Source organism: Amphiprion ocellaris, chromosome 22 (genome assembly GCF_022539595.1).
Source record: "Amphiprion ocellaris isolate individual 3 ecotype Okinawa chromosome 22, ASM2253959v1, whole genome shotgun sequence".
Taxonomy (NCBI): Eukaryota; Metazoa; Chordata; class Actinopteri; family Pomacentridae; genus Amphiprion; species Amphiprion ocellaris.
In genome coordinates this window covers 1,751,011-1,763,096 of record NC_072787.1, presented here as the reverse complement: position 1 = coordinate 1,763,096, position 12,086 = coordinate 1,751,011, and the positions used below count along the sequence as shown (strand labels likewise).

General features: G+C 39.9%; 1 protein-coding gene across 1 annotated transcript in view; it reads left to right on the top strand.

Moving 5' to 3' along the window:
* Positions 1-12,086, top strand: part of cubn (cubilin (intrinsic factor-cobalamin receptor)) — a 91,106-nt gene that overhangs the window by 62,676 nt on the left and 16,344 nt on the right. Inside the window, exons 49-57 of the mRNA XM_035943798.2 lie at positions 638-809; positions 2,007-2,210; positions 3,671-3,820; positions 3,950-4,071; positions 5,571-5,796; positions 6,751-6,938; positions 8,197-8,353; positions 8,663-8,812; positions 8,993-9,178. Of these exons, the coding sequence (XP_035799691.2) occupies positions 638-809; positions 2,007-2,210; positions 3,671-3,820; positions 3,950-4,071; positions 5,571-5,796; positions 6,751-6,938; positions 8,197-8,353; positions 8,663-8,812; positions 8,993-9,178 (1,555 nt within the window). The remainder of the gene's footprint in view (positions 1-637; positions 810-2,006; positions 2,211-3,670; positions 3,821-3,949; positions 4,072-5,570; positions 5,797-6,750; positions 6,939-8,196; positions 8,354-8,662; positions 8,813-8,992; positions 9,179-12,086) is intronic.

The following is a 12,086-nucleotide window of genomic DNA, read 5'->3' as shown; positions in this document are numbered from 1 at the left end:
TTTCACACCACAAATGCATTTAGTTCACCTCAAATATCCATAGTAATGCTAGAAGAATCTGCAGCAGATATCTTAAAACACTGACAAATGTCAAAATTAAGACTGTCGATGTAATGAAACCATATGATTGCTTTGAGGTGGGGGTTGGTTCTACCCCTGACTGCTTTAAAGGTGTCAGAAAAGTGTTCATATCTTAAGACGTGTGAAACACCTATCTCCAATGGCTATTTTAGCAGCATCGTCCGCCACGTCACCAAAAAAGTAGTCATCTGTGACAGGTCTCATGAACTTGATATTGAGGTTAGTGTACTTCATAGGACTGCCAGTCACCAGATCGTAGTTCGAGAGAACTGCTTTGGGTGAGGTTGAATGGAAGATTCACAGACTTATTGCACTCATGTCAACACAGAGCAGAGTCTGCAAGGAATGTTTCTAAGATATTACGGAACCCATGCCACGAGGAATTGAGGCAATTTTGAGAGCAAATGGAGGCTCTGCTCAGTATTAAAATGATGTTCTTAATTAAGAGCTCTGTGAGTATAGGAATGCAAAATTAGGAATCTGGATGAAATGGATTAAAAGTTTAGACAAGTATTTAAGTAATATCCTGTTATAAGCAGAATTCCTTCTGTTCCAGGTATTAAACGGCCTGGCGGCTGATGCTCCTCGACTGCAGAGATTTTGTGGTTCAGTACAAGCGGGTACTCGGGTGCGCTCCTCTGGCAACACCATGGCTATTGTGTTCCGCACAGATGCTTCTACATCCAATGGTGGCTTCACGGCTTCTTACTCCTCTGACGAGCCTGCAGGTTAGACGCTCCCTTAAACAAGACTAAAACTGAACTATGATCTAGGGTATAGTACTTTCATAATCATCACATCCATATCCATGTGGTAAGTTCTTAACACCCTTCCCCCTGGAGGACCTTGTGTTCTAGTGTAACCGGTGATCAAGTTAATTGTTGAGGTTTGTTTGCACTTTGCTCCCTCTGTGTTCCAGATGTTCCATTCACAGATTCATCACAAGCAGGCCAGTCTGTGTGTGAAAAGTGTGACTAGATAAAGATAAAAGAGACCCTGTAAACATCACTGGTTCATGTAAAGTATAAATCTGTTCAATATCATCTACTGACACCAAACAAAATGTGCTGGCCAAAATAAAAAAAAAGCACAAAATATTTATTAAGTTACATGACAGGATTCAAAACGATGTAATGCAATGATATAAATATTAGACATTAGGCATCTTACTCATTGTGCCTCTGACTGCCTTGACAGATGTCCTGCTTCACTCGTATAGGTCTCATTCTTCCTGTCAGTTGTTTAGCACCTAGTGACGATTCAGGAAACACACCATGCCAACTGATGATAATCACAACTTATGACAGTTGCCTTGTAAAGCAAAACACACAGCACAGAAACAAATCCATTGTTGTATTGCGTGTTACCCTGTGCTTTCACTGTAACAAATATAGAGCAATGCTTCAAACTTAACTCTAGTTACCAACTCATTCCTCAAGGGAAGGCTGCTACTAAGCATAGCTGCAGGTGGAGGGCATGACATGGAAAATAACTCCTGTATCTGATAAAAAAATCATAAAATATTGTCAGGGTCAACATGGAGACAAACAGAAATCTTCTCCATCATCCATCTTCATCTCCAGGAAGAAACAAACCTATAGATTTATAGCAAAACAAAGAACTCTTTTTCATTGGTTAGTAATGACAAAATCTGAAAAAGCTAAGGCTATGGAACCTTTCCAACACATGTTGCACTGAATGCAGTCTAATACAACAGTCCTGCCATAAGTGCCTCATGTTTAGTTTTGGTTGATTCCTTATTACCAGGATGTTGATTCAGCTATATGATTATTATGGAAGGTATAGTTTGTGTTTCTAGTATGCACTCCATCTTCACTGACAGAAGGACAGCATCAGTGGTGCGTGTTTAAATTTTGAGAATCGGTCTGTGCTTCTAATTACTTTTCTATGCTGTTTTTTGTTAGAGTGTGGTGGAGTCCTGGACAACCCAGCAGGCGGGAACTTCACTTCCCCTGGTTACTTGGTCTCCAACTACAGCAACAATCTCAACTGTGAGTGGCTGATTCAGAACCCACAACACATCAATTCCTCTGTTGTGTTGCTGATAGAAGACTTGCACCTGGAAAACCATCAGACCTGCGGGTACGACTACCTCCAGATCCGTTTAGGTGAGTTTTACACAGATAGCATTCATTTTAGGAAACACTAAACATACAGAGCTTAAGTGCATTTCTTTCTTTTTTCTTGAAATATCCCAGCCCTGCAAATTGCATGAACCATTACAGTTTGAAAGAGTAGGTCTTTGCCTTTTCAACACAAGACCACCTTCTGATTCACTGAGTGAACTGTCCTAATGAGAAATGTGGGACTGCAGTGATACAGGAGGGCCATGCAGACACTTATGTACTCACACACCTCTATTCCCTCCTGGGCTTTTTCAAAGATTACAAAAAAATAAAATTATAAACTACAACAAATGGGGAAATACTTTTTGTAACATAGCAGACAGGTATCATAGTTGACATTTGTGCTGTTTTCAGGCCTAAAATCAACATGGCTGCCTATAACCAAACACCACATGACATTTTAGAGAAATATTCTTATAAATATTATATGTACAATTCAGTAAAATTGAAATTGAAGATTATTTCTAAAGATATTGTAGTAAACCTGTTGACTACTTTATATTAAATAAGTCAGAAATCCTTGGAGTCTGGCCAGTCTTTTCCTCAGGAGGAAATGACATCATGTGGAGCAGATCATGTGATCTGGAATTAACACACTTCCTGGAGAGGTGTTTTTGTAATGGGGAACTTAGGGGAAAGTGATTTAATTTGTTATTTTCCATCTAAAATTTGATATATTGCCAAAAAAGAAATATCTGTCATGATTATCTCAGCTTGATAAAAATAACACAATCAAAACTATTTCTGAATCAGCTCGTTTTATTATTGTTTAGCTAATTAGAAGGTGGTTGGTATTAAATTCAGACTGTTATTTAGTTGACATTTTAGTGATATCCAGTCATTTTTTATTAATAAGTGATTGTTTCTGTATTAATAATTATGGATATTATAAAGATGTGATCATAATGAACATAAAAAACATAAAAAGCATTAGTTTTATACTTTTAATAAAAATGTATGCAAGATATATCCAATGGACTTCTAAAGTCCCTCAATTATATATTGACCCAAATAGTGCCTTTGAATCTGGGCAAGGTTTTACAAAGTGCTTTGTGACGTGTTAATTAATGCAGAAACTCATGCAGATAGATATAGAAGATATTCTAGTCCTACTAAAACAAACAATTCATACTGCAGATTTGATCCAGCTCAAAATCAAGACTGGATTATGTAATGTCCAATTTCAGAATCCTGTGCATTTGAGCAATCTATTTCTTTGACTTGATTCATGGTTTTATGTGGATGACACGTTTCCTTGCATGCAGGGAACGTTAAAGGCATGTAGTTGAAAGAGGAATTACACAGTGAAATTGTCTTTGTTGCATGTGTTGTGCAAGACTGTGTATTATTACAGACAAAGAAAAGTAGGTGGAAAGAGATGGATGAATTACAAACTATCTTTATAATTCACTTTTGTGACACTTTGTACTCTGTCCTTTCAGGTGACTCAGATGGGGAGCTGTTGGCTAAGTTTTGTGGGCAATCCACCCCCACAATTCCTATTGTGGTTTTTACCCCAGAGCTCTGGGTCCATTTCAGGACTAATGCTGTACATGGAGATGTGGGTTTCAAGGCCACGTACTTGTTCTCTGGTAGGACAGACACTGACAGCTTCATTACTTTAATGTGCCTTAAATTCTATTAAAATATCAGGCAATGTTTCTAATCTAGCAGTCATAATGTTAGCAAAAATGTCCTTACGTGGATCGTTCTCTATGCAGAATGTGGAGGCTTGCAGACAGGCCAAGGAGGGATATTAGCCAGTCCTAACTACCCCAGCAACTATCCCAGTCCCAGTCGCTGTGCTTGGCTGCTAGAGGCTCCAGTGGGTCACACAATTAAGGTTAGTCTGTTACATGGTCTGTTGCACTGACTGAATTTAAAGAATGAAGTGGGATTAACAGAAATATTCTGACTGCAGTGTTTTAATCGTAATGTCTTGTTTTTGCCCTGTAACAATACATATTTATGCAGTCTAATTTCGGGGTTGTTACACTGGGAGACCTAAATTACCTCCACAGTAATAGAACAACACCAGAACCAGAACCAGGAACTTTGGCTCAATTAAATGGCCAGACTTCCTGCAACTGCAAACTTAGAGATGTTGTGGGTGTTTCCCCATATGGTACCATTCTTATCAAACTGAGAAATCTAACCCACTTTTAACACTTATAATGTACCATACCTAATTTAAGACCTGTTTATCAAATATATTATAATAGTACACACAAAAGCCACTTTGGTAGAGCATCTATTATTCCAACCACAAATAATAGTTCCTGGATGTGGGAAGTTTACATTACAAGCATGGGACATGTACCCTACTTCTCTCTTGATTTGTTATTTCAGTAAACATTTCCCTTACTGCCTAAATCAGGGCTGTCAAGTTCAGTTTAGTTCAGGTTCCACATTCAGCCCAATTTGATCTCCAATGGGACGGACCAGTCAAATCACAGCATAATAACCTATAAATAACCACAACTCCTAATGGTTCCTTTGTTTTAGTGCAAAAAAATACATTCTGACAGTGTTCACATTTAATGAATTATCTTGTTACAAAACATTGTGATAACCGTGACAATTCTTAAGAAAAATCAATTCATTTTCAGCAGCATTCAGCCTCAGTTCATCATTACACATTACAACTTCCAGATCACAGTGTCTACAAAGGAACACAACATTTAGTCACAGCTCAAAATGACAAAAATCAGACAAAAAAAACAAGACAAAATATTGCAAAAATCAGGCACAAAATGACAAAAACGAGACACAAAATGACAAAAAATGAGACAAACGACACGAAACAAAACAAAAAAGAGACAAAAAAATTAGACAACAAAGTTACAAATGAACAAATGACAAAAATGAGACAAAAAATTGCACAAATGACACAAACAAAACCAAAAATGGCAAAAGTGAGAAACAAAACAAAAAACTAGACTAATAACACAAGCGAGACAAAAACCCCCACAAAACAACACAACCGATACAAAACAACGAATAAAGCCAGTATTGCTTCTTTCTTGTGCTTTAATACGTTCTCAGTAATTCTTGTAAGAGCTAGGCAATCTCTTGTCCAAAACATTTCTCAAATTCGACAAATTGGAACTTCTCAATGTAAACAGTCGATTTATGACAACTGTCAACTGACCTTCAGCTAGTACGGTACTAATGCAATGTATGAGTTTATTGTTCATGGTGTACTATAGTTGTTTGGTGTAGCTGCTGAGACAAAAAATACTGCTTCCATGTTCAGATATTGCTGAGGTTGTTTAACAACAGGGCTTAGTAGCCCCCTATATACAAAACATCTTTGATCCCCACTGCCCTGTCTTTCTGCAGATAACCTTCAGCTACTTTAATTTGGAACCCCACGACACATGTAGCTGGGACTCTCTCACAATCTTCAATGGAGGATCCCCTGGTTCGCCCATTATTGGCCAGTATTGTGGCACTACATCCCCAGGAATCGTCCAGTCAGGGTCCAACAAAGTTGCTGTAGTTTTCCTGGCTGACCATCTTGTTTCCAAAGGAGGATTTCTGGCCTCCTGGTCTGCTGATTCTTCAGGTAGGTTTACAGCAGCCAATCAACCCTCTAATTGTCATAGAAGTACAAACAATCAGGGGTACATACATGTAGCACAGGGATCATCTGCATGTGTTATCATCTGACATCAGAGTAAAACATTCACTTGGGCCCAGTAAAGTATATTTTATGTCTAAGGCTTGTTTTGGAGCATGATGGATGATATTCATGCCTTTATTGTAACAGGAAATACAAAGACCCAAGCACAAACACAGAGGACACGGCACACAGAATAACAGTTTAGCAGTTTATTTGAATGGTAATGTATGTTACAGGAATATAGTACAGAGAACATCAGAAATGGTATCATGGAAACGACTGCCTGAATGATGTGGAACTCCACTTACTGAGATACACAGACAAGAAAACTACCAAAACTCAGGAGGGACACTAGACTGGAACGCACTCCTGAAAACTGTTCAGACTTAATCATGAGAAACTCAAGGTTGTCAAGGCAGGGAGACTAACCAGAACCAAGTGACACAGGGCTAGGAAAAATTATCGAGAGTACCAGTTACAAAAACAACTGCACACAGCTCGATACAGGGAAAGCCATATTACAAGGCAGAGCATGGACAATCAATAGCAGACAACACTAACTCCACAGAACACTACGTCTCTACAAGCGACAGCAAGAGAACGCTACTCTGACAGGGTGATGCAACAAGTTGAAGGACATAAGTCAAACAACACTATTGACACACACACAAAACAACCTAAGCCACACTACAAACTAACTACTTAGTTGACAGTCAATGGAGAGTGGTCAGGGGAATGTGGGCAGTGAGGATGAGTGGTGTGTCTGGGTGGATCCTGAAGCCTGGATCTTTGGGTTGCAGAGTGAACGCAGAGTGGCGATGGTGTAGGGATAGGGCTTGGTGAGAAGTACTGCAAAATGCTTACTGATTATGCTCGCCTATCTTTGTTTTCCATCAGGCTGTGGAGGGGTGATCCATGCTGATTCAGGAACAATCAAATCTCCAAACTATCCTCAGAACTTCCCAGTCAATGTGGAGTGCTCTTGGCATATCATTACCAATGAGGGAAACCACTTGGAGATGAGCTTCAACAGTGATTTCCAGATTCCAGACAGCACTGGGACCTGCCAGAGCAGCTATATCAAGGTACCAGCGTAAAGCTACAGCAGACCCACCCACCTGCGTTGTTGTTGCAGCAACTGCCCATTCTGTGGTTAAATGTAGAAGGAAAAGGTAAAGGATCTGCAATGTGAGCATATGTGTGAAGCTTGGATAGTCCTACCCAGTTGTTAGAAATGAAGATTTTTTTATGTTTAGAAAAAGGACAGCATTCATCATGGTGACAGCAGCAGTAGACTTAGCCTGGTTAGAAGCGCAGCATGAGGAATTTTACAGCAGTAATTATAGTAAAAGGGGTAAATGGTTGACTCCCATTGTCCACTTTCTTCTCCCCTTCTGTTATCTATGTGTTATCGTCTTTAAAATCCCAGTCATTCTGTTCATACTTCAAACTTTTCATTTTGGGTACCCTGTTAACACAATTAAAGCAGTTCAAAAGCACAGTTAAATACAGAAACAATCAAGAGCAGAGTAGTTTGCTATTATGGTTTTAAATTGAGCAAAAGGTACAAGTACGTTACATTTTAGTGTGTTTTGCAAAATTTATCAAGTGTATGGAACATGAAGACTTAAAGCAGTTTTCCTAAATTTAGCATTTGCACACAGAACTTCACACAACAGCCAGTCACTTGAACAGGTCAAATAAGGATAGAAGGATTAGTTTTAGTAATGAAGAGATAAATGATGTCAAGTTGTTCTATAAATAAATAGAAACCAATGTCTATCATTACTGTTAGAGATGTACATTAACTTTTGGCAAGACATCTGAAGGCACAGGGTAGCGTGATTCACACCTAAAACCTGTGAACATCAGAAACAGAAGTCTGTAGCCAAACGTTGTCTGCTGGTGCCATCACAGTTGCTCCTTTTCAGGTAATGAGAACTTTGCCTTCTAGCTCGTGCTTGGTGTTGTGAAAGTGTATTTTAACCCAACTCATACTCCTAATAATAGAGCAAGAGAATGTGAAAGTAAACAGGGTGAAAACAAGACAGTCACAAGATTAAATGAAACTAAGTGGGGGAAAAATGGTGTGACACAGGAAAATGCCTTCACTCTCCTTAGTGAAAATCCTTATACCACCACCACCACCACCCCTGCAACTTCCTTACAAGACTCTTTTCAACTTGGAAAAACTCCTATACATGATGCCCTGAGAATGAGAATGGGTTGCAACAATAGTTCCAAAATTCTGATAAACTTATTGTTTCAGATGTGTACAGGATCCTGTATAGCTTTACAATAATGTTCTGTTAAAACACTACATCACTATACATGTTTCTGCAGGTGTGGTCAGGTCGTACCCAAAACAGTGAGAATCTGCTGTCGACAGGCTGTGGCTCAGCAGCTCCGGGACAAGTCATTGCTCCATATAACATCATCACGAGCCGATTCCAGTCCTCTGAAACTCCTGGCAAAGGATTCTCATTCTCTTTCAGCACAAGTAAGAACCAAGCAGCCAAGAGAGCTTCATGTCTAAACTCTGTATATGGATTATTAAATCAAACAGGATGAACAAGACAGGACAATGCCAGAATACTTCTGTAAATATATGCTTTTAGTGCTGTTTTCACTTTGTCACTATGCTGTAATGAGGGAAAATGGCAATTTTATTCATCAAAAAATTAAAATTAGGCATCTAATTACTTTTTGTAGCTTAATGTCTCAGTTTTCAAAAGACACAATTTGAACTTAGCAGACACGTCATTGTTTCAGTGATATGTTCCAACATCTAATGTGTTCTGTTCATTAGGGTGTGGTGCAAACTTCACAACTTCCATCGGTCGTGTGGTTTCTCCTAATTATCCAGCTGACTACCCTCTCAACTCCAATTGCGACTATGTCATAGATGCTGGAGAACAGACTGTGGTTGTCCTCAACTTTCAGCAGTTCCAAATAGAAGGTGTGTAAACACTAACAGCATGTGGTGTCACCTGTAGAGCCCTTTGTTTAATCTGAAGATTGGCCAGTCTCCTTTTTGAAACTTGTGGACATTGTGCTAGAAGTAGATATTCTAGAATCTCTGTTGTTTTATAATCAACAGTCATTGACGTGTTATGTTACTTGTCTATCTGTTGTCTAGCGCACTCCATCTGTCTGTATGATGGTCTGAAGATCTATAACTTGGACAATAATGGAACTGCTATTACCACTTTGTGTGGCTCCAGCATCCCAGGACCCGTCGTCACCTTTGGCCCCATGTTGCTCAACTTCTACTCTGACGAAGTGATCTCCAAGGCTGGCTTCATGGCAGAATACAGAACCATTCGTAAGTAATTACGAGGAGAAATAATTTCTATATTGAAACAGGCAAAATTAAGCTTTAATCACTTGTGATATGAAAAAAGAGAGCGTAGGGTCAGAAGAGCCTGTTAAATCAACTCAGCTGTATATTCAGTCTTATTCAGTTCACTTTTTTATATAGTTATTTTTATCAATCCTTTTCTACTTGTAAATGCTCCAATTAACCATTGAAAAACCTCCTCCAGTGAAAGTTTTTTTAACCTCTTGAACACATCCATATTGTGTTTTTTATATGCTAGAATGAGCATGAATGAAATCAACATTCAATGCCGTGGCCTAACATTGCCATCTTGAAACTGCAGTGAACTGATAATAGACTTAAAAACACTGATTCAGACTTCCTCAGTTTAATATGTAACAAATCGAAGGGACCAATCAGTCTGCTTGCAGAGTAGAGATTACTTTATCATTTATCATTATTCTCCCTCAGGATCAGTTTATAGCATCTGTGTAGAGTTGTAGGTTTTTTTTAACTCATATACCTGGAGGATAAAGTGTGAAGAGTTTCAACAGTCTTATAACATGAATACTTCAGTCTTAACATGTCAACAGTCTTTTTGTTTACCAAGGTCGCCAGTAACCATGAACACTTAAACCTTTAGTTGCAACGGCTCGCTCAGTAAAACTTGGTTGACCCAAAGTATTATAAGTCAGAGTTTGTGGTTTCTTTCTGTCTCGCTTTGGATAAGTACTCATCTGCTGTGTTTCTTCCAAAGATTCAGAATCTGAACCACTGTCCACATCTCTCGCATCCTCAGTCTCCTCAGCGTCCTCTTCTGGCAGTTGAGCTGGGATGGGGTCCTCCTGATCATCATCAGCGATTTGAAAAGTCTCATTTTGTAGAAGCTCATCCCTGTCCAGCAGTGGAATGAACTCTGTCGCAGTGGGGTCCAGTGCAGGTGTCTCGTGAGGCTCAGGAACAGTCCATGTAAAAACAGCATCTGATAAATCTTCATCTGACTCCTCCTCACTTTCCACCTGCTGCGCTTGTCTCATCCGGGTTTTGTCATTTTTGTTTAAAAGTCTTTTCTTTGTTTTTGTTTTATCTCCAGTCTTGTTTGTGTCTGCTGAGACTGGGAGAAAATCACAAGGCAATAACATGTTCCTGTGCATAACTCTTGTCCTGCCTTGGCCGTTTTCTGGCACCAACTCGAACACGGGACTGTCCTCACCCTTCTGGTTTTTGATGACATAAATGTTGTCTTCCCAGTAGGAGCGGATTTTGCCAGGACCTCCCTTCTCAGTCACATTTCTCACCAGGACACGACTGCCGATTTTCAATGGTGGCCCATACACTTTCTTGTCGTACTGTGTTTTACCTCGCTGTGACGATTTGCCTGCATTTCGGGTGGCGATGTTGTAGGCTTCTGTCATCCTTTGCCTCCATTTGTCAACATAGTCCTGATAAGGGCCTGGGCTGTCCTGCTGTTCAATACCAAACAGAAGATCCACAGGAAGCCGTGGTAGCCTACCAAACAGCAAGAAGAATGGAGAGTAGCCCGTAGACTCATTAACAGTACAGTTATATGCATGTATGACTTTGGGAAGGTGGCTTTTCCAGTCTGTTTTCTGTTCTTCTGTTAGTGTCCTTAGCATAGAGAGAAGAGTCCTGTTAAACCGTTCTGTTTGCCCGTTTCCTTGCGGGTGATAAGGAGTTGTGTGTGACCCTTTAATACCTGACAGGTCTTTCAAATGATGCAACAGTTTGTTTTCAAACTCTCTCCCCAAGTCGTGATGCAGTTTCTCCGGGAAGCCAAACCTAAGGCAGAAGTCATTAAACAGTCTTTCTGCTACAGTCTTCGCTGCTTTGTTAGTTGTAGCATATGCTTGAGCAAAGCGAGTATAGTGGTCCATGACTACAAGAATATACTCGCAACCGCCTTTGCATTGTTCAAGATGCAGAAAGTCAATCGACACAATCTGAAATGGATGAGTAGTTTCAATGCTCTGCATGGGGGCACGTGCTTGTCTGTTTGGTTTTCTTTTTTTCAAACACTCACAAACATTCATGACAAAGTGCTCAATGTCCCTTTGCATTTTCGGCCAATAGAAACGGTCTCGAGTTAAGTTTATTGTCCTTTCTGAGCCCAAATGACCCATCTGCTTGTGTAGTTCATTTAAGACAAGGGGGTGGTACACAGCAGGAAGAACCAGTTGCTCTTTGTGTTGCGTTTTTCTGAACAAAGTCCCATCCTCCCTGATACACAGTTTACTCCACTCCCTGGCAAGTGCCTTGAACTCTGAGCTCTCGTTTTGAATCTCATGTGCAGCAGGTTTTCTGTTTTGTTTCACATAACTGTACATTTTACCTATTACAGGGTCTTGTTGCTGAGCTGCACAGATCTCCTCTCTGGGTAAAGGCTGAATAGTGTCCAAAAGTCTCTCTGCTCCTGCCTGTTGCTGAAGAGCATCAAATGAAACCACACTAAACATTGGCGTCTGCTCCGTTTGCTGCACCAGGATGCTCTGCTGTGTAGCTGTTACAGCATCCTGACTGACTGAATGTGTACAGTGTCTCATATAGTCCTCAAAGTCCATGGGCATCCTGGATAACCCATCTGCGTCTGCATTTGTTTTCCCTGGCCTGTACTTTATAGAAAAGTTAAAATCTGCTAACTCTGCCACCCAACGTTGACCTGATGCATTTAGCTTTGCAGTAGTTAAGACATAAGTGAGTGGATTATTATCTGTATAAACCACAAAAGATGGTGCATGAAACAAATAATCCCTGAACCGCTCACAAATAGACCACTTAAGTGCTAAGAACTCCAATTTTCCTGCATGCATATGGTAGTTTTTCTCAGGTGGTGTTAAGGTTCTAGACCCATAAGCTATCACTCTTAGCTTACCATTGCTACGCTGATAAAGTACAG